Genomic DNA, 22,379 nt, shown 5'->3' on the forward strand with positions numbered 1-22,379 from the left:
TGAGAGCAAGTCAGACAGAGCAGTTCTTTATTTAAACTGTAGACAGATGATAGGTGGATTCTGACATATTCCATGTCTTCCAATATAGCATTATATGAAAAGTAAATTTTATATTGACAAAGAAATAGAGATTTTATTAATTCATATTCACCCCAAAACTAAGAAAAATTAAAAGTCATGTAAGAAATAGCAACATTCTCACAAGAAATCAGTTCTCCCTCCTACCAGCCAGGTACCAGAGTCCTTCTTCCATCCAACCTGAACCTTAGATCACAAAAGCAGTAAATCTTCCAGTATTATTACCAATTTGTGTTCTAACTTGTTCTGTAGGAATGTCTAATATGTTAAATATCCCTCATGAAATCAGAACCATACCCTTGCCTTTCCTAGGTTATAAAGAATCAAATAGTCACCTAACCCCATCATGTTGCTTCTGATCACTTTAACTCTGTGGCCTTAGTGTAAGATGGAAGCACAGGCACTGGGTGTTAATGTCAAAGAGTAGTTTCAGTGCTCTTTTGTAACTGCACTGCCTCATCCATAAGCATTAAGCATTTGCTTATTGAACATACCCTGAAAAAGTCTTTGTGGACAATATCTTTCATGTTTGGTTAATTATATGGTAAGAGCACAAAGCTTTAAAGGCCAGTGTTACTATGTACTGGATCCCCATAAGAGCCAGTCGCTTGACTATGTCACACCATGGACCACCCAGCTCACTCAGATTCCATAGGAATTCAACACTTCTGTTAGAACAATTAAAAATAGAGGCTCTGTTGATGGTAGGTTAACAATATGTTCCTGTTCCTTGACGGATAACACAATACTGTGCTTTGAAGTTAAGTAGAAAATTGTAGGGCTCATCAGTAACCCAGAAAAGAAAATAGGTTGCCCAGGTGGAACGATTTAGAGGATCTAAATAAATAGGAAATTGTCTGAGTGTACCAATCTTTTACCTAAATTTACCAATAAACACCTGATTTCTCTGGCTTTCTTCTGAAAAACCTGCATCATCAAGAATGAAATCTATAGGTTCTACAAATGAAGAGCAACAGCACTTTTACATGATCAGGTTGTGAAATATCTGTTTGAAAGAATAAAAGAAGCACTTCAATCTTGAATTCAAAATTGAGTCTTGTAAACGGTAAATAATAGTATATGATATCCTGGAAATATATTATGTAACCAGGAAGAATTAAAGAAATTTCCATTAGAATGTGTGGGATTTGTTACACATAAATAAGCAATAATCTAAGAAGGCCTAACCCGGGTTTTTTCACAAAATGAAAAAGAAATAAACAAAGGGTTGAATAGTACAATGAAGACTGTATTACATTCAGACAATAAGGAATTGTCTTTTTATTTGCAGGGCCAAAAATATCTTTATCCGTGGTGACAGAAATTTCAGGGTGATATATATGGAAGCCTGAAATGAAAAATTATGAAACTATCAAGAATAAAAATATAGACTCTCCCTTTTCATAAATATTTAATACATTATTTGATATACTGGCTTGAGTGAAACTCCATAGGCACAGTTTTAAGCATCTTGATTTGGGCTGAGGTCCAGTAAATTATATATTCCCAATGACTATCAGAGCTTTCTTACTAAAAATACATGCTCACACTCTACTTTGAAAATATCCTAAGATAATTATTTCCATTTTCATAGTAACTAGTACAGTTATGACTAGAGTTGTCTTGGGTTTCTAAGGAAAGAAAATTATTCTGAGATACTGTTAATAAGAGAAAGTGTGGTAATAGAGAAGGGTATTTTCTTAAAACTGTGCTAAAGCTGTCATTTTCACTTTTAATGACTTTAACTGTGCTAGACGAGATTTTATTTTCAGTCACAAAAATAAACTATCTGACTCCTTAGTCTATTGCCCACCAATCTTCTAGCCCCTCCCTGTATCAACCTCACAATGGATTTTATTCATCTTGACTGCATAAAGCCAACGTTTAGTCAACAGAATTTTCCTGACTTGACAACTGCTCAGCCCCTCTAGTGAGAAAATTCAGTGAATGGTAACACCTAGGAAGAAGGCCTATACAGATTTTTCACTCTGTAGATGCCAAGGAAAGCCACTTAAAATCTTTTCTGAAGATAATAGGAAAGGCAAAACATTATGGACAGCTTAGTGCCAGTGTCTATAACAAGTTGAAATGAAACAGAGGTTTAATACCAGACTTTCTAGCACCCTCAATGTACAGGAAGAAAGACACCAAAAGAAATACAGGTCATTTCTCATAGTCCTCTTTCATTTGATGACTGTATTTCCCAGTGTTGTTACTTTTAACAAGCCAAATCAAGCCAGATTCTCTAGGGGTGCTTGCTGTTTGCTGTTTAGTGCTTATCACACAAGGCCATATTAGTGAAATTTTAAAAAGCAAATGCCCATGAATGAATCTAAAGCTTTTTGACTTGAGGTTACCAGACTGAATTTTGTCTAGGATTATTTCCATATTTTTCTACAGTGAAATAGAGGTTAAGCTTTCACATCTTTAAAGGGGATGACTCAAAAAAGACATGCAAAGATGCGTCTCAGGAAAATAGAATTAGATTTTGCTTTAGTGAGCAGGAGAATTCCTCAGTTCCGTTTAATTTATAAGTGCATCATAGACTCAAATTCATCAATTCTCTGCTTGGTGTTCCCCTTCCTGATTTTCCGATAGGATATTGTATTGTATCTTGAATAAGCATTTCTAGAGATATCACTCTTCTTCCCAAAGGCTGGCTGCTCCTCAGGTGTCACAGGTTGGGAACTAGGGCTGCTCAGTGGGGAGTCCTCGTTTGCATCACCTTCCCCTTTTAATTGAGAACCCTCTTCATTTTTTTTCTTAAATTCTATCACTCGAACTTCATCTTCATCATCATTGCAATCATCGTCATCATTATTAATTTCTTCATCCCAAACTTCTTCCTCCTCCTCATGTTTAGAATGCAACACATCAACTTGTCTAGGTTTCCGAAATCCCAACCATTCAATTTCAGTTGCCTGGCGAGCTTTGTTCTTCCCATCCTCCTCTTCCTTCTCTTCTAGGAGTTGTTCAGCAATCCTTTCCTTTTGTCCACTTATTTCCTGGTTACTGATGCTCAGAGGAATCTTCTCCCATTGATGTCCTGTAGCAAAATCAATTAGTAATTGAGATACCCAATTCTTTTTTTTTTTTTTATTTACTTGACAGAGAGAGAGAAATCACAAGTAGGCAGAGAGGCAGGCAGAGAGAGGGGGGGAAGCAGGCTCCCCACTGAGCAGAGAGCCCGATGCGGGGCTCAATCCCAGACCCTAAGATCATGCCCTGAGCCAAAGGCAGAGGCTTAACCCACTGAGCCACCCAGGCACCCCAAGATACCCAACTCTTATTCTTTAAATTGTGTTTCTGGACCATCATTTCCCTACACATACCTTATAGGATATTATTCTGTGGGTTAATAATATGTTTTACACAATAAAATGGGTTGTACTGTCAAATTAGTTTGGAAAATATCACATTAAACACAGTTAAGTAAGCCTCAGAATTTATGCAACCCTTTAAAATGCCAATAAATATTGTGGATCTCTAAGAAGTTGATGACTCAACTTCATTTGACCATAAAACGTTTTTTTGTTGTTGTGGACTGTTGTATCCAGTGAGACTGATGTTCCTGAGACAGACTTTTAAAATCTTGTCTAGTCTGTAGTGACTAGAAATGTGAACATAGAAAGTAAAATATTTGGACCTATCTTTTACACACATACACACACACACATACCACATTCCTCAAGGAAAATTAGAAAAATATCTCACAGGAGAAAAAAGGTTTTCTTCTAGTAGTAAAAACAATGACTACTCCCAAATGGGCATGCTCAGAGTAGCACATTCAGTATTTGCCACCATGATTCTCAGAGTTGTGCTAAAGTACCAGTTGTGGAAGGAGGAGCAGGGAGCCATGGGTGGTCAGGAGTCCTTTGTTGGGCTAACAGTGACACCAAGACCATCAAAGCACACACAATGTCATTTAAGATCTGCCATTGATTTCTAGAGAGCCAGACTTTAAAAATCTTGTTGTGGTCATCTCTATATAATGGTAGATTAGCCTGTCATGTTAGACATATCCCTAATAACGACTAATTAACTCAAGTCGTTTGGTACCGTACAGTGACTTTTACAAGGCTTAATTCATGTCAAATTTCACTTTTCAAACAGATCACATCAGCATATCCTTAACAATATTTATTGAGCTTGCTAGAAAGAATTAGAGTGGAGGTTGTTCTCTGGGCTTTCACCTCTAAAGGGGCTACTATGAGAAGCTTCAGTCTATGTGTGACTTTAAAATATTGTCTAGATTGTGTGCCTTGTCAGGCTTCCATTCACTATTCCCTTTCAACACCATAAGAGTCTTTAAATAGAGTGAGAGGCAGTGTTCGTCTTTGTCTTTCCCCATCACAGCTTTCTACTTTCACTGAAAGATGTTCTAAGTCCATTTCTATTCAAGATTTTTCATTCTCTTTTTGTTTTTGTTTGTTTGTTTGTTTTGTTTTGTTTTCCCAACACAGGGATCAGATTGTACACTTACAGAAAGAGATAGAAGTCAAGATGGATTTTCATTCCTAACTGGTTGTACACAATTCCTATCGGGTTGTTGGTGCCCAGTTAATGTTCTTTACATTATAAATAAATATACATTAGCGTGTTTTCTGTAATCTTAAGTAAGCTTTCTTTTATTCTATTTTTTCCCATAAGAGGCAAAGAAGCTGATCTTTTTGCTCACAACATGACTCAGGCATGGAGTTGTCATGCATGAAATTACTTCTTGAATTTAAATTATAGTTTTTCCTCAATATTTTTAGCATCTTGCTGTTTTTCAACCCAGGAGTATTCTCTTTGGAGACTTTATAGCTGTTTGTCATTGTGAAAATAGAAGACACCAACATGTGCCTTGCAGGAAAAGCATATGTTCCACCAAACACAAAAGAATTCATTCAGGGAAAAATTCACCCTGACACCATCTACTTAAAAATCCAGACTGCTTTCATTCTGCATTTGACAAAACAAAAGATCCTAGCAAACTGTTATCTCCAGTGGATTTCCTGATCAGATATTTGAAGGGGTCTATGGGCACCTGGGTAGTGCATTTGGTTAAGAGCCAGACTCTTGGTTTCAGCTCAGGTTGTGATATCAAGGTCATGAGATTGAGCCCCCAATCAGGCTCCATGCTCAGCTCAGAGTCTACTTGAGACTCTCTCCCCCTCTCTCTCTGCCCCTCTCCATTGTGTGTGCATGCTGCCTCTTTCTTAAATAAATAAATAAATCTTAAAAAAAAAAATTGAAAGGGTCTTTACATGCACTTTGAGATCCCTGCCTATGAGAACTTGTTACATTGGAATCAGAAAGATAAGGGCAGAGAAATTATTTAGTTCATTTCATGGGGCTTAAGGCTTAAGTTTTATAAATTACCTGTGTTAATATAAACGCTTAATAATGGTTGTTCCTTACTACATTCCACTGCTACATAGGGACAGCAGATAGTCTGGGAGGTATCCAGGCAAAGTGGACAAACCCAAAAAATTACCAGTCACATCCCTTGACATCTACAATTTTATGTGATGTTATAAAATTTAAAAAAAATAATTCCATATTTTGCCTATTAAGGTCCAAACTAAGCTAAATTGCTCAAGGTCTAAAGAACCAACTTCAGTTTTGAGATAAGATGCTTATGGTTGCAAAAGAGGAAATGAGTGATTAATTAATATGTATTTATCCTGAACTTGATTTGGAAATTGCTTCAACATAGATATCTTCTTAGAAGTAAAATCTAAAAGGTTTTGTGTTTCTTAGTCTCTTGAGTTTATCTGAAATATAAGTCACTTAAAAATCCATGTTCTTTTTATTGTCTCATTTTCTAAAAGACCACAATTAAAATTACCTTCATTACCTGGTAGATTTCTTTAACAAGAATTAGATAACCATTTTCAGCTTACATAGAAGCTTAGAATTTTTCTATAGATAAAATAAATGTATAATACTATTTTTAAATGTATGTCAATAGTAAGCTTTTAGGATAAACCCATTTTTAAAACATTCACATTTCACAAGGTGCCTGACACAGATTTAGAGACACTAAATAAATCTTAGTGGACTAACTTATTAAGAGACTGATACCATTTTGTCAGGTCAAGGCATGCCAATCAGTTAGACCAACCCATGCAGTCTCTGTCTTGATGCTTCTGGAACACTTTTTAAGGTGAAACCCACAGATAATCAAGACTACTCTCTTATCTGCCAGTAGCAGCTTTGAGCTTTCGAAGGCACTGTCTGGATTGCTTTTTCAACATTACACTCACAGAACATCCCATGCAAAAACTACCATCCATATTCAGTCAGACAACGTCTGTGTACAAAATGGAAGTTCCTCTCACCTTCTCTGAATATCATTTCATCAACACTTGTTTCTTGGAGAGAAAGATCCGTGATAGCCTTATGAACAATAAAAAGATTCTCTTCCGGTTTTTCTGGGGGGAAAAATACTCACAAGATTAATACTATATTTAAGCAGTTTAAGTTTAAATAAATTATCAATTTAGACTCTAGCTACGTAGATCGATTTGATTTGCAATTGTGATCACTAAAAGTAACTGTTTCACTCTCCCAACTCATTTCTTCATTGGTTCTTACTTATAAACATAAGGATAACCTCTCCTTTTCCATCTAGTAAGTTATAGAACCATGAATTCAGACAAGTTCAGGTATATTTCAGAAGGAAAACTTGAAATGCTGAATTTTCTTTGCTTAAAAAATATCGGGGCTGTCCATAATAATAATAAATAATATAATTAACATTTAACCAACACTTAGTAATCCTCACGACAACCCTTCAAATATCAGTACTTCTATTTCTGCTTTCTGCTAACTGGGAAAGCTAAGGCTTCAGGAGGCTGGGGAAGTTGTCCAGGGTCATAAAGCTATCAAATAAATAAACCTGGATTTGACCTGAGGCAGAGGGTTGGTCCTTAGCTATCCAGCCCCAGTAGAATAAGAGACCACATTTGAGCAAGGACGTGGGTAGGAGGATGGAGAGCACATTTCCATCATAACAGTTTATCAAAAGAATTACGAATGAATTTACAAATTGAATCGAGCAAATCAAGGAGAAAGGAAAAATGCTTTACCTTTTAGAATCTTCTCATCCATGGACCAGTTGCCTACAATATTCCCTTGTAATTTTTCACTTTTCTCTTGATTTCCTTCCGTGGGTAGGTCTTCAAGATGGGGTTCTACGCGGTAGTATGGTGGGGTACCATCCACATCACTGGATTCCTCATTTGTTTTAGTGATCGATTGTTGGCCATTTTCAGGTGGTGTATCCCCATTGCACTCAGCCCGACTAAGTATCCCTGGAACATCTGTCATGATGTAGAGTTGAGTCCAAGGACGCAAAGAGAGCTATGAGGAAACTGAGTGAAAGGATCCTTGATAGATGCGTTCTCTCCCCTTCAAGTTCTATAGTTCCAACTCCTACTCTAAGAATACAAAGTATTTGCTTCAGTACCTAGTATCTAGCTGCTTTTCCTAAAGGTGTCCAGATAGAGCTTAGAACAGAAGCAATAGGATTTGTCAGATTTGCCACCAGCCCAGAAGCAAGCATCCAGCCAATCACCACCTTCTTTGTCTCTGAGCAGCCCACTTGCTGAATTAATGGCAGCATTTTGATTTACATAAACAAACAATCTGAGGCAATCAGGCTTTTGTGTTGGCATGTAGAAGGGGACTTTCAGCTTGTCAGTCCCCCTCTGGGAACAGAGATTTTTGTCCCTTTTCATAATGGCCCTTTGTCATTTTCCTTGTAACAGGAGCCACAATTGTTCCACAGCTTTAATCCAGAGAGAATGACCACCTTGAGGCATATTAGTTCTATGTAACCAGCTTAACATTTCCAAACGGATTTTGTTCAAGTAAAACCTTAGCTATTTTGTAGGGGATAATGGCATCGTTTCTTATTCATTAAAGAATAAAATCAGCTTATCAAAAACCTGTAAATAGGACGACTTTATTGTAAGTGGTTCTGGCAGCAGATTCCATGGTGTGCTTCAGGAGTCCAAAGGAAAGACCTAAGGAAAAAAAACAAACAAGAAATTCTACCATCTTGCCAATACCAAAAATTTTACATTTAGATAATTCATTTGATCTGTAGCTTCTTATTCTCTAGTTTATTTATGTTTACTAAGGCCCAAACTATCCTTTGAACCCATAATATAATTTTCTCCATGGAGTTTTCCCTTTCCCCTATCAGATTTATTCTCAATATTCCCTACTGATGTTGCATGATGCTGGTAAAATCATATAGCACCAACATAGCCTGCCCTTGGGGGAAACAGATAATTATGGAAAACATCCACTACTTACCAACCTTTACTTTTTTTATTTTATTTTTATTTTTTTATTTTTTAAATTTTAATTTTATATTTTTAATTTAATTTTAATTTTTAATTTTAATTGTTTTAATTTAATTTAATTTATGACACAATGAAAACTGATTAAGTTTCAATGGAAACACATTAAAGATTCACATTATTTTCCTTGTGGTATTGAAAATAGGAATTCAAATACATGTTCACAAACAAAATGTGCAAAAATTTTTTCAGTGAATAATTCACTAATTTGGGCACCTGGGTGGCTCAGTGGGTTAGGCCTCTGCCTTCAGCTTGGGTCATGATCTCAGGGTCCTGGAATCAAGTCCCACATCGGGCTATCTGCTCAGCGGGGAACCTGCTTCCTCCTCTGTCTCTTCCTGCCTCTCTGCCTACTTGTGATTTCTGTCAAATAAATAAAAATTTAAAAAAATAATTCACTAATTTGTTTTCTGTTAGAAACAAAATGAAAACCAACTTCTTCAAAGTTTAGGTTCTTTTCCATATGAAAATTTGACTCATGGTACTCCAATAATTTAAGAACTGGAAAAAAATCCTTTAAGACTTAAAGGAGACAGAGCAATAACATTAAATACAACTGAAAAATAAAAGTGTTAGTTTGAGAATAAACTCTAATAAAACAGTATGATTCCTTGTAAAGTAGATCAGCATTTTCTAGTGATTGGTTATCTAGATTAAATCTAGAGAAAATCTAGATTAAAACCATACAAGTTGCTCTGACAAACAGGAGCAGAAAGAGGGTAGTTTAATATAGCCAAATGCTTTAAAAATAAGAATTGCTGCATTAATGTCTTAGAATATCACAATGATCACTGAGTTAAGAAACCAGGTGTTTTGTTTTGTTTTTTAACTTAAATTCAAGTCACTTAACATATAGTGTAGTACTGGTTTCAGAAGTAGAATTTAGCAATTCATCCCTTACCTATAACACCCAGTGCTCATTACAAGTGCCCTCCTTAATATCCATCTCCCACTTAGCCCATCTCCTGCCCCGCTCCCCTCCAGCAACCCTCAGTTTGTTCTATATAGTTAAGCCTCTTATAGTTTGCTTCCCTGTTTCTATCTAATTTTATTTTTCCTTCCCTTTCACTACATTCATCTGTTTTGTTTCTTAAATTCCACATATGAGTGAAATCATATAGTTTTCTCTTTCTTTGACTGACTTATTTCACTTAGCATAATACACTCTAGTTCTATCCATTTTGCTGAAAATGGGAAGATTTCGTTCTTTTTGGTCACTGAATAATATTCCATTATTATATATGGGATTATATTCCATAATATTTCATTTTATATATATATACACATATATATGTATATATACAGATATATTATATGTATATCACACATATATCATATACATATCACATCTTCCTTATCCATTCATCAGTCTATGTATTTTTTAAATTTTTTTGTTTAATTTCCTGGTTAACCCATTCATTTTTTAGTAAGATGTTCTTTAACCTCCATGTATTTATAGTCTTTCCAAATTTTTCCTTGTGCTTGACTTCAAGTTTCATAGCATCGTGGTCTGAAAATATACATGATATGATCTCTATCTTCCTATACTGGTTGAGGCCTGATTTGTGACCCAGTGTGTAATCTATTCTGGAGAATGTTCCACATGCATGCAAAAAGAGTGTGTATTCTGCTACTTTAGGATGAAATGCTTTGCATGTATCTGTTAAGTCCATCTGGTCTAATGTGTCATTCAAAGCCATTGTTTTCTTGTTGATCAACTGCTTAGATTATCTGTCCATTGCTATGCATGGGGTGTTAAAGTTCCCTACTATTATTGCATTATTACCAATCAGTTTCTTTAAGTCTGTTATTAATTGATTTATATATTTGGTTGCTTCCAAGTTGGGGGTGGAAATACTTAAATTATCACATCTTTCCATTGGATAGAGCCCTTTATTATGATATAGTGTCCTTCTTCATTTCTTATTACAGTCTTTGGTTTAAAATCTAGTTTGTCTGATATAAGGATGGCTACTCCAGCTTTCTTTGATGTCCATTAACATGATAGAAGGTTCTCCATTCCCTCATTTTCAATCTGGGGGTGTCATTGGGTCTAAAATGAGTCTCTTGTAAGTAGCATATTGATGGGTTTTGTTTTGTGGGTTTGTTTTTTTTTTTAATCTATTCTGATACCCTATGTCTTTATATTTGAGCACTTAGTACATTTACATTGAGAGTAATTACTGAAAGATATGAATGTTGTGCTAGTGTATTATGTGGAAAGTCACTAGCCTTATAGATTGTCTCTGTTCCTTTCTAGTCTTTGCTGCTTTTGGTCTCTCTTTCCCACTCAAAGCATCCCCTTTAGTATTTCTTGCAGAGCTGGTTTAGTGTTCATGAACTCCTTCAGGTTTTTCTTGTCTTAGAAACCCTTTATCTCTCTTTCTATTCTGAATGACAACCCTCCTGGATAAAGTATTCTTGGCTGCATATTTTTCCCAATTAGCATGTTGAATATATCATGTCACTGCTTTCTGACCTGCCAAGTTTTAGTGGACAGGTCTGCTTCACACAGACACACTTTATGTGTCTACTCTTATAGGGTAAGGACCTTTTGTCTCTAGCTGCTGCCAGAATTCTCTCTTTATCTTTGTATTTTGCAAGTTTCACTATGATATGTCTTGGTGTTGACCTGTTTTGTTGATTTTAAGGAGAGTTCTCTGGGCCTCTTGGACTGAAATGCCTTCTTCCTTCCCCACATTAGGAAATTCTCAGCTGTAATTTCTTCAAATAAACATTCCACCCCTTTTTCCCACACTTCTTTTTCTGGGATTCCTATGACATATACATGTCTTTATTCATGATTTAATAGCTTGTTTTCTGTCTTATTTTCAGCTTCATTATTTTCCATAATTTTATCTTCTAGATTATGAGACTCTTAAGGGCAGGAAGTGACAAAAAATGAACAAAATGTCCAGCTATAAACATAGAAATGGAGAAATGCTCACATTAACTTTATTTATTTATTTATTTATTTATTTATTTATTAAAGATTTTATTTATTATTTATTTGACAGAGATCACAAGTAGGCAGAGAGGAAGGCAGAAAGAGAGGAAGGGAAGCAGGCTCCCTGCTGAGCAGAGAGCCCGATGTGGGGCTCAATCCCAGCACCCCAGGATCATGACCTAAGCCGAAGGCAGGGGCTTTAACCCACTGAGCCACCCAGGTGCCCCCTCACATTAACTTTAAACACTTGACTCCAATCATTCACAATTCCCTCAAGACTGCTGTACTCTTCAATTCAAGGATGTAGTGGAGTCTAGAGAGTTTAGTTTATCTCTCTCTTACACCTAGATTTTTGTGACCCTATAGCAATGTGCAATTACACCTTGATTTTTTGACCCTATAGCAATGTGCAATTTATACTTTAGTTTTTATGGGAGTTTCATTTTTCTTTTTTGGATTATCTTCTTTCTGACTGCTTTGGTTTGACCTTTTTTTTTCCTAACATTAGAATTATTTCATATTTGGAACACAGAAAAATAACTCTGAGTTCTGTGTAATCAGAATGTTCACCTCTATAAAAAGCATAGTTTTAATGTTGTCCTATGGAATAACCATTTACTTGTAACTGGTTTATAACATGAATTATCTCTCCTACAAGCACATGGCAACACAAGATACATTTAGTACCAAGATCTGTGCTAGATCACCAAGATCTACCAAATAAAATATAGGGTATCTCATCCATAAAAAGTAAGTTGTCACTGATTGTTTGTAATGTTGAGGAGCAACAACTTTTCTGTACCTTTCAAGACTCTTTTTTGGCCCAAGAATTAAATTGACATGAGACAGATTAACGAGAGAAAAGCAAATGAAAGTTTAATAACACATATACATCCTATATACACAAGAGAGACCCAGAAAAACTAAGTAACTCTCTGACACAGCTGAAGCCATCAGTTCAAATACCATCTTTAGCTAAAGATAAAGATGTTAAGGACGGGGAGTCAGTTATGGAAGCTTACCAGGAAAAGCACAGTAAATAAGGGTAAGTTTGTTATGTGGATTTAAGTCATTGTCTTCCCCACTGATAAGAGTTTCTAGAGATTGAGTCACTCTCTGCTTTATGGTAGAGCAGCAAGACTCCCTTACAAATGGAAATTTCCTTTGTAAATGTGAATATCTCTTAAAAAGGGTAATTTGTACCTGTTTTTTCAATTTTTTTTCCCTATAGTTTCTTAAAAACTTAAAATAATCAACATCCCAGAATCATATATTGGGGTGACAAAATTTTTCCTCCTCCATAACAACCTATGATTTGCACAATATGTTAAAATTTGCACTAATGATTCTTACTTCAAATACTATTGCATAATCTCCACGCATGAAATATGACTTTTTTTAGATGGTTTAGTCAGGTGTTTGTCTTTTTTCCTAGTTATTATGCTTAATGATAAAGGACATCATATAAACGTAACCATTATCAAGTCTATAACAAAATATGATAATAATGAAAGGATCATCACCTGGGAATAGAAAGTATCAACATAAAAGTACATAAATATCCAACTCCATTTGTCAAATACCAAATGATTAATGTTAAGACTATATTGGGTCCAGAAATAAGATTTGGGGAAAACTCATAAAATTCTGACCTTTAATAATATGTAAAAAGCCAAGCCACAAGTCAATATTATATCTAAGAGATGACCAGTGATCACTGAATAACAACAATAAATCAATTTGAAAGATCAGCTTGGAGACAATTCTTATACAAAAAGATTTGTATGACTGAAAAAGGGGTACTCTAACAATCAGGGTTGAAACAGAAAGGTAGAAAAACTGAGAGATCTATAGATCAATCTATTTTGATCTGTCTATCTACCATGCCATGGCCTTGGAATCAGAGAAGCTGAGGGAAGCTCCAGAGGAATTTGGGGCACTTGCAGGCTCAGTGCTGTCATGCAACAGGTAAGCCAACAGGTTAATAAGAGTGTGTGAGTTACAAAATAGTTGCTGCTTCACTTTTGCCCCACAAATCTCACACAAGAATGTCCTTTTTAGTTCACATTTCTTTTCCTGGAAACAATTAGGAAAGGGAATTTTGGGAAATGTAGTTTAGACTGGCCAGCTTGACAAATAGCATCAGCACCATGGACTTTCAGCATCTCTCTGAGCCATTGTGGTACCACATGTAACTTTTCAGCTCAAAATCCTACCCATAACCCATAGAATCTTCTATATGGAATAGGTAATGCTTCAAGGGAATGTGCAGTACTGAAGGAGACGGGATAATCTGAATTGCTTCACTGAAGGGATTAACGTTCCAAATTAAAAGAGCAACCCAGCTAAAGTGAACAGAAATATAAAATATAACATAATAAAGTGTATCAGTATCCCTATATTTCACTTCAAAAAAAAATTGCCTGCCTCTTAGTATAAATTAAATAAAGTTGATTATCTGATATCATCTTAGTACCTTGTGCTTATATTTGTGCCTGGTCTAAAATAACAGCTGCCATTTTGACACTGTAAGATCTTAAAGTATAGAGGATGTTCTGTGGTTTATTTTTTGTTTTTTTTGTTTTTGTTTTTTTATTGTTGTTGTTTTGTTTTTTTCCCAGAAAGCCAATAGTGAAGTCTATGCATAGCATGTGAGTTTTAAGAATTTAATGTAATAGAATTTGAAAATTTAACCATATCTCACAAGAAGCATGCTTTCCAATCTTGGAGGTAAGTCAGGATTGGGGGCTGGGGGATGCCCCTCATCTCTGTAAAGATGAAGCCTCTCTTATACCTCAGTAAAGGTATATCTCTGTGTGGTCCTAGAGTCTGTGGCCTGGAGTCTCACTGAGTCACTGTTCTTTTTAAGGAAATATACTGGAAGAAACAAGCTGGGTATTTGTTGAGAATGAGAGAAGAGTATACCCTGAAAGAAGGGAGCCACAACGTAAGTCCCTGTGGCCAAGATAAGGAGGGGTGGGTGGGGCATGAGGATAAGAGCATCAACCGAGAATTAAGAAGAACCCTCAAATAAAGGACAGATGGGCATTATCATCAGTGACCCCTACAGTGGTCAAGATGACAGACTCAGACATCAGGTGACCTGACAGGAAATCCTAGCTTTGCTGCTTTTTAACCCTGGGCAAGTGTACAAATCAGGCCTATTTGGGTTGTGGATGATAGAAACTGATTTGAAGAATCTTAAACTCTGTGAACCTAACAGATCATTTAACTAGGAAGTCTAGGGTTGGTTTTCTACTTATTTGGATCCAAGCATTTAAACAGTGTCACAGGTAACCTTTCCTTCTCTATCACAAACAAGATGAATATTAGAAGATTAGGAGGTACTTGGGTAAACCTCAGGGTTCAGTCTTTTTCTGGGTCCCCTATCTCCTCTGAGTATAGTAGACTGAATGATGGCCACCCCAAAGGTATTCAAGTCCTAATGCCTATAGCTTGTGAATTGTTACCTTACATAGTGAAAAGACACTTTGCAAACATTAAATTAAGGAACTTAAGATAAAGAAAGATTGTCATGGACTATCAGATCTAAGGTGATAATCACAAGGATCTTGATAAAAGGGAGGCAGGAAGGTCAAAGGGAGTGGTAGGAGATGTGACAAGACAGCAACAATTTGGAGAGGAACTGAGAAAGAATCCTGAGCTAAAAACAGCCCAAAAAAGCTGGAAAGGCAAGGAAACAGATTCTCCCCTGATGCCTCTAAGTGAAATACAGCCCTACCAACACCTTGATTTTAGACTTCTAAACTCCAGAACTGAAAAAGAATAAATTTGTACCATTTAAAGCCACTAAATTTGTTGTACTTTGTCACAGCAGTAATAGGAAACTAATACACTTAGTTTCTTGCTTCTTTGCCTTCATTTCCACTGACTGTCTAGAGGAAGAAAGTTTAACTTTCCAACCATTTGTGGGATATATATTTTTGAATTCCAGCTATCTTGGACTGTTTGTTATAGGACAAAAAGACCTCTCATAATAAGATTGTATTTTCTTCTCTCTCATTTTTTTGATGGTACAGTTTTGACTGAAATTTGTAGCAGTTTGGGTGGAGTTCGATCACTGAAGGGCTCTTTTTTTATCAGTAGAAGACAATGTGGAGGCTTAGACATGCCTGCTCCTGAGACCTGTATACATACATGGAGTTTAGATCTAATGTGGCTTCAGTCCTGTCCCTTCTCATAGTCCCTGGAAATATTTTAGCTATTGGCACCTTTAAAACGGCTTGTTATAGGGGATTATTGTAAATAATGGTGGCATCTGTTCCATCTAATAACACACACTGGGATGAGTACCATGACTTCATCCTTCTTACCTGGGATTGGGATTAGTGTGTGAATTCCAGTTTATGCTGACTACAAATACCCCATTGCACTGACTTGATGGAAACTAATCCTTAAAAAGTATGAAATAGGGGCACCTGGGTGGCTCAGTGGGTTAGGCCTCTGCCTTCGGCTCAGGTCATGATCTCGGGGTCCTGGGATCGAGCCCCACATCGGGTTCTCTGCTCAGCAGGGATCCTGCCTCCCTCCCCTCTCTCTGCCTGTCTCTCTGCCTACTTGTGATCTCTCTCTCTCTGTCGAGTAAATAAATAAAATCTTTTAAAGAAAAGTATGAAATAATAGGGTAGCTCTGTAAATCCTGACCCGTGGACCTATCTCCCACATGAATCCATGTAGTAGAGAATGAATTATGTTTGAGAGTACTGGAGAGCAATTGCACAGATAAAGAAGAGGGAAGCCCCAGAAAATAAGTTTAAGAGTATACTATCGTGCATGCATAAGGGAGTGTCCCCAGTGGACTGGATTCTCTACAGCTTTTAGCCAGGAAGTTATAATCCTATTTTACTTACAGTGGGATTTTCCTTGATGCTTTTTAATGGAAAGAATTGTTTCCCTATTCATGAAGAGTCCATAAGTGCTCAGTAGATAGAAGTGGAATGTGCACAGTGTTTACAAAACCACAGAAAAGAATTTTTAACTGTACATGCATATAGACTACTTGGTAGTTTAAAAGTACTTTATAATCCTCCTGGGGAAGCAGAACTGTATGAAAGTAATATCACTATCAGCAGCATCTCTCCTGAACTATTTTGAATGTCACTAGGAGTTTAGGGCAGCATGTTGTTTTTCAGTGGAGAAAAGCAACAAAACAATTAGAAACATTTTTCCTTAAAGAAAAAAAAAAAGCCATCTCTGCTTTTGTAAGAAGGTGATAGTGTTGTAACCATGAACAAATATAATTTTTCCTAAGATGCCTCTGATAATTTGGCTCAGTAAACTTTGTCTCAGGGTACAAAGGAAAAATTCACACATTCTCGATGAGTGAAATAAATCTACAGATATATTAGCAACTCTTGTAAAGCCTTTGTGTTGAGTCCAAGGAACATTGTATAGCTGTGTAGATTCTCCCAACCTTTAGATGAACAGGGTTTGCGGGGCAGGAGCCAGTGTTTTTAAAGCTTTATTGGCTCACTTAATCATCCCCAAGCATTTGAAGGTAAACAGAAAATGTACTTCAGGAGCTGAACAACTCAAGACAAAAGTGGTTAAGACGGTACTCTCACTTAGTGGGATCGACACAGTAAAGTAAATTGGGACCCTCAGATTTGTTCATGTGGACCATTTAATAGTTTTCTGCTACTATCTACAATCCTTTGTCCATCACCTCCAAATTGAGATATTGTGAATAATCCCATAGTACATTATCTGGTTTACTGTAGATGTTCAATAAAAAATGAATTTTTTAAAGATTCTCTCTTTGCCATAATCTCCTATGTGCATGCATGCGCGCACACACACACACAAAGTTAGCTTTTGTCCATTTGCTCCATTGTTTGTCCTTTTAAGTAATACAAACTCACAATGTGATGCAGCTACTTTTCAGGTTTATTACTAAAATTTGCCTCGTTCTTTTTCCTACCCTTCTCACTGACAACTATTCTGTATTACCAAACATGGTTTCCTATTTCCATGTCTTGGCTCATTCTTTTCCATACATGGAACACCTGTGTGAACATCCTCACATCACCTAGCATCCTCTTCACTCTGTACATAAGTCAAAGCGATGTTTCAAGGCCTATCACAAACATTATATCCTCTACAAAGTATCTTAAGACACTTTTACTCACAGTTTCTACTTAGATATTTTCTTTGAGCATCCTTCACAATTAAGCTCTATGTTTTATTGAAATCTCATTATTTTGCCTTGCATTATTATTTGTACAATTGTTTTACCTCACTACCAAAAAATTTTATGTTGTGAGAAAGATCTCAATTTAAATCTCATTTTTGCACTGAAAATCTATATGAACTTGGGCAAATTACTTAATTTTCAGAACCTCAGAGCATCCAAAGAGTGCTAACCTCATGGAATTTTTCAAAAGATTATGTGACAAAATATATGTGGATAACCTATTACAGTGTCTGACACATAGTGAGAGCCAAATTAGAATAGCTATACTATTTATTAATATATTATCAGTTCCTTGCAAGTTTTTTATGATTTTTCCCCCCTGTAGGAGCAAGCATTGCACCTGGTTCATGGTCTGTGTTACATACATACACTTTGAATTGGCCATAGAGGTTTCTATGTGACAGTAAAATTCATTTGAACATATCCCTGACCGAATTTTCCATCCTTCTTTTATAAATTTGTCTTTATTAAATATTAGGGATTCAGGATCTAAACATTCTTTGAGTTTTCTACAGACACCACCTACTGGTCAAAAGACAAAATTTAAGTTAGAAAATGAAACAGCTCTATGGCTACACAGAAGGCTGTTCTCTTCCACCTCCTGGCTGCTCACTGGACAGACCCTCTCTGTAAAATGTACAGTGGCTAATACATTCTTCCTGTATTAGAAGAATATATTACATATCCTGTAGTAGAGGGGTTTCTAAGTCAGCCCTAATCTAAAAGTGAGTATTTTTGGTCAAATTTCCCAGAGGAGAAAGCTTCCACAGAGGAGGAGCATGTGCTCAGAAAGGATACAACTTGTTTGACATATTTAGGACCAGATTCTGGCCAGACAGACCCAATCCCATCTTTCAATGTGCTGCTTACCAGCAGATCTTAGGCAAATCATTTAACCCTTGAAAGTGACAATTCTTGATCTGAAAACCTGAGATTATGATAGGACCTGCCCCGGGAGGCCTCTTGTGAAGATTAAGAGAGCCCAGTGGCTGGTGTCTGACACATGCTCTCGAAAGGGCCTGCCCTTGTGATTGAGCTAAAGTAGGGCATGCTGGCTCTACTCAGCTGTCATCAAAGTTCAGTTTGCCCCAAGTCGTCTGAGCTCCTCATTTAAAATGTGGATTTCTACCAGATGTCAGATATTCTCATTTGCTTAGGGCCCAGAATATGTATTATAAGCAAGTACCTGGGTGATTCGGGTATACATTCTAAGAAACAGCACTACACTTTCTAACCTCCAACACACCCCTAACCAAGGAAAAAGTAAAAGGCGGCAACTGTCTTGGAGGACTTAAAACTTAAAGTCTTGAGATAAACATCTAGGAATAGTAATAATAAAAAATAATAGTCATAAGAGTTTAATCAACACACTCTAGCACATATCATGCACCAACACTGGTCAAAGAGCTTTTAATACAATAGGCCTTTACTCTTCAAAATAACCCTTTGAGATAGGCACTCTTGTTGTCATCATTTTATAGATGAGGAAACAAGGAAGTCTAAGTAACTTGCCAAGGTCTTTCTGTATGGGACACAGCCAGGAGTCAGGTTCTGAACCAAAAAAGTTGGGCTCCAGAGCCTATGCTCTTAAACACAAATCCACCCTTGATTAAATGTTTTCAAACATTATTCTCATTTAGTTGTTATAGCATGACTATAAAGTAGTCAGCATTATTCCTACTCTATAAATGCAAAAACTAAGAGCCTCAGAAGTTGCACATTTTACCCATTATTTTACAACTATTAAGTGCCAGAGTTAGAATGAAAAAACAGATCAATGGTCAAATAAATTTGGGAAATGCTACCAGTTCTTTATCCTCTTGGCAAAATCATGATGAACTTGAGCACATTAAAGAATCTAAGACAGTCTTCAATAAAGAAAATGGTTTACCTAATGTATTTGAGGTTTGACCCTTTTCTTCTTTAGTACCCAAAAACACTTTAGTGAACCATTTTAAATACTTTGGAAGCTGATTCTCACTTTTGAGTCATGGTAATCTAAATGATGACTCAGAGCCCCACGTATTTTTTGTGTCATTGTTAAGGATCAGCTTACCTGTCCCATCCTTGAAAAATGTGTTTTGAACCCAAGGACAGGAATTTAATTTTCTTCCTCCTTTATTACCTTTGGTTGAATTCATGTTATTGTTTCAGCTTGTCAATATCACAATTCTGTCATCCTGTCTGGTCACTTGTATAACTCATTCTTAGACTGGCTCACCATATTTTCTTCATCTTTAGACCAAGAATTATAAATGTTAAACAGAAGAATTGAGGACTCCTATTTTCACCTTCAATATGTAATGAAGTTGGAAGTCATTCCTTCCATCCTTATGATGAAAATATCTGGATAAACTAAAACTCAGTGACTTTTCTTGTACCCATCAGAGAACTGAGGTTTTAGGACAAAACATCACTCTAATCTGGAGAGACATAGTTGATATGTGTTTACTTAGAGCAGAAGATACTGGAATCATAAACCATTAGGAACATTTGCAGAGTAATTTTGACAATTTGCTAGAGGCTGAGTGAGGATTAGTGTGTGAGGAACAATTTCTGCATGTCACAGTCTTAGGGGTGACCCCACATATCTATGAGCTTTACCTCCAGAAACCCAGCCAGCTTCTCCCTGTGAAGACCTGAGAAAGATTCCCTATTGTCTGTGGCAGAAAATGGGGGAAGAATCATCAGTGTGAAATATCCTGGAGTCTTCTCCATAACAAAAGCCTACCCTTGGGGGTGGAGGTCGGACTGCCCTGAGCCTTATTCTAGCTAAGGGAGGGCATTCCCCCAGCCCAGCCCACTCTAGCCTTCCTGTACAACCTAAGGGAGAAATTAAAAAGTTATGCCACTGAATAAACAGTTGTGAAGGTGACAGTCCAGAGATACAGCACCACCCCCACAAAGAAAGACTGAGATTTAATCATGAAATTATTAAATGCTTCCAGTCCCCACACCTTCCCACCATAGCAATGGGCCTCTGATAACAGTGGATTACAGATGATAGAGTTGCAAGACGAAGTCTCTCTGAAAAAAGTACACAGAGAAGCCCAAATCAGGAGGGGAGGTATTTAAGAAAAAATGTGAAGCCTCTGGTAACTAAGTTCTAGTGAACATTAAAGACAGCCTAACTGCTAGCCAGCTTAACACAAATCCTTACATGGAAGTCTTATTACATATTTACCTGACAGGTTTTCAAAAAAATAATTACGAAGCACCAAAAAGAAAAAAAAAAAATACAGTATGAAGAGACAAAGCAATCCTCAGGAACCAGACTCGAATATGCCATAGATATTGAAATGATATTGAAAATCAGAATGGGATTTTATAATGTAATTTCAATGGCTAATATGTTAGGGGTTTTAATGGAAAAATTATATAACATGAAAGAACAGATGAGTAATGCAAGAAGAGAAATGGAAAGTTGAAACAAGAATCAAAAGGAAATTCTCAAAATAAAGAAAAGAACCCTGTAATAGAAATGAAGAATGCCTTTAATGGGCTCATTAGTAAACCCAATACAGCTGAGGGGAAAAAAAATCAACAAATTTAAAGATGGGTCAATAGTGACTTCCTGAGCAAAAATGCAAAGAGAAAAATGATTTAAAAAAAAAAAAGATAGTAGAACATCAAAGAACTAGGGAATAATTTCAAAAGTCATAACACATGTACAATAAAAAATCAGGAGAGGGGTGCCTGGGTGGCTCAGTAGGCTAAGCCTCTGCCTTCAGCTCAGGTCATGATCCCAGGGTCCTAGAATCAAACCCCGCATCCAGCTCTCTGCTCAGCAGGGAGCCTGCTACCCCCCCACCCACCTGCCTCTCTGCTTACTCGTGATCTCTGTCAGTCAAATAAATAAATAAAATCTTTAAAACAAAACAAAACAAAACATCAGGAGAAAGAGAATGGAGCAGAAGAAATATTAGAAGTAAAAATGGCCAAGAATTTTCCAAATTAATGACAGACACCAAACCATGGATCCAGGGAGATCAGAATACCACGCAGGATAAATAAGATAAAAACAAACAAACAAACAAACAAAACCACCTCATCGTATCATATTTAAACTGCTGAAAACCAAACACAAAAAGGGAAAGTGATGAACAAGGCTGGTGGGGGCGCCCACCTTGTCTACAGAGGGACAAGAATAAGGATGACAGCAAACTCTGCAAGCAAAAAAAAGAGTAGAATGTAATAGATTACTGAAGGAAAAAAAAATTACCAACCTAGAACGCCATTTCTGTGATGTTATCCTTTAAAAGTGAATGAGAAATAAAGACTTTCCTCAGGCAAACAAAAACTGAGTGAATTCATCACCAGCAAACCTGTCCTGCAAGAAATGTTAAACATGGAAGAATCCTGAGAAGTAACACTAAGAACCTCCTCTTTGGATGACAGCATTCCGTTAAGCACCCCTTGTTTGGGCATATGTGAACCATCTTGCAATAGGATATTATTTACCATTGCTTTAAATGTATACTTCTCCACCCTTTCCCCAGACACTTTATGAAAAAATTGCAGTGTGCCTGTAGAATATCAGATATACTCAGAAAGCAGGCAATGTTTTTTGTTTTTTTTTTTCTTTACTAAAAATCAAAATGATGAATTATGTCATGAATTGATCATAGTGAACTTTTGCTAATCGTCTTCTAGGATTTTATGAATCATCTCTTTAAAAATTCATTCTGGAAGCTTGCCCAAAATTAATTTAAAGTTCACTAATCTGGAATGGCAGAATACACTCTTTTTTTGTTCCTCTTTTTAAAATTTGAATCTACATTTG

At 36.5% G+C, this 22,379-nt stretch overlaps 1 protein-coding gene across 2 annotated transcripts; it reads right to left on the bottom strand.

The window, feature by feature from the left end:
- LOC111141623 (ermin) lies at positions 1–8,084 on the bottom strand. 2 transcript variants are annotated; one of them, XM_022494333.1, is made up of 3 exons: positions 7,155–8,084; positions 6,405–6,497; positions 1–3,124 (listed from the first exon to the last, which is right to left on the bottom strand). In XM_022494333.1, the coding sequence occupies exons 1-3, from the start codon at positions 7,393–7,395 to the stop codon at positions 2,607–2,609; spliced, it is 852 nt and encodes a 283-aa protein (XP_022350041.1). In that variant the 5' UTR covers positions 7,396–8,084; the 3' UTR covers positions 1–2,606. The 2 variants fall into 2 exon arrangements, with proteins under 2 accessions (XP_022350041.1, XP_022350050.1); XM_022494342.1 differs by having other exon boundaries at positions 7–3,124; positions 6,405–6,437.
- Between the last annotated feature and the right edge of the window lie 14,295 nt (positions 8,085–22,379).

The sequence above is a fragment of the Enhydra lutris genome, unplaced genomic scaffold (genome assembly GCF_002288905.1).
Source record: "Enhydra lutris kenyoni isolate GAN:26980312 unplaced genomic scaffold, ASM228890v2 scaffoldscaffold1, whole genome shotgun sequence".
Taxonomy (NCBI): Eukaryota; Metazoa; Chordata; class Mammalia; order Carnivora; family Mustelidae; genus Enhydra; species Enhydra lutris.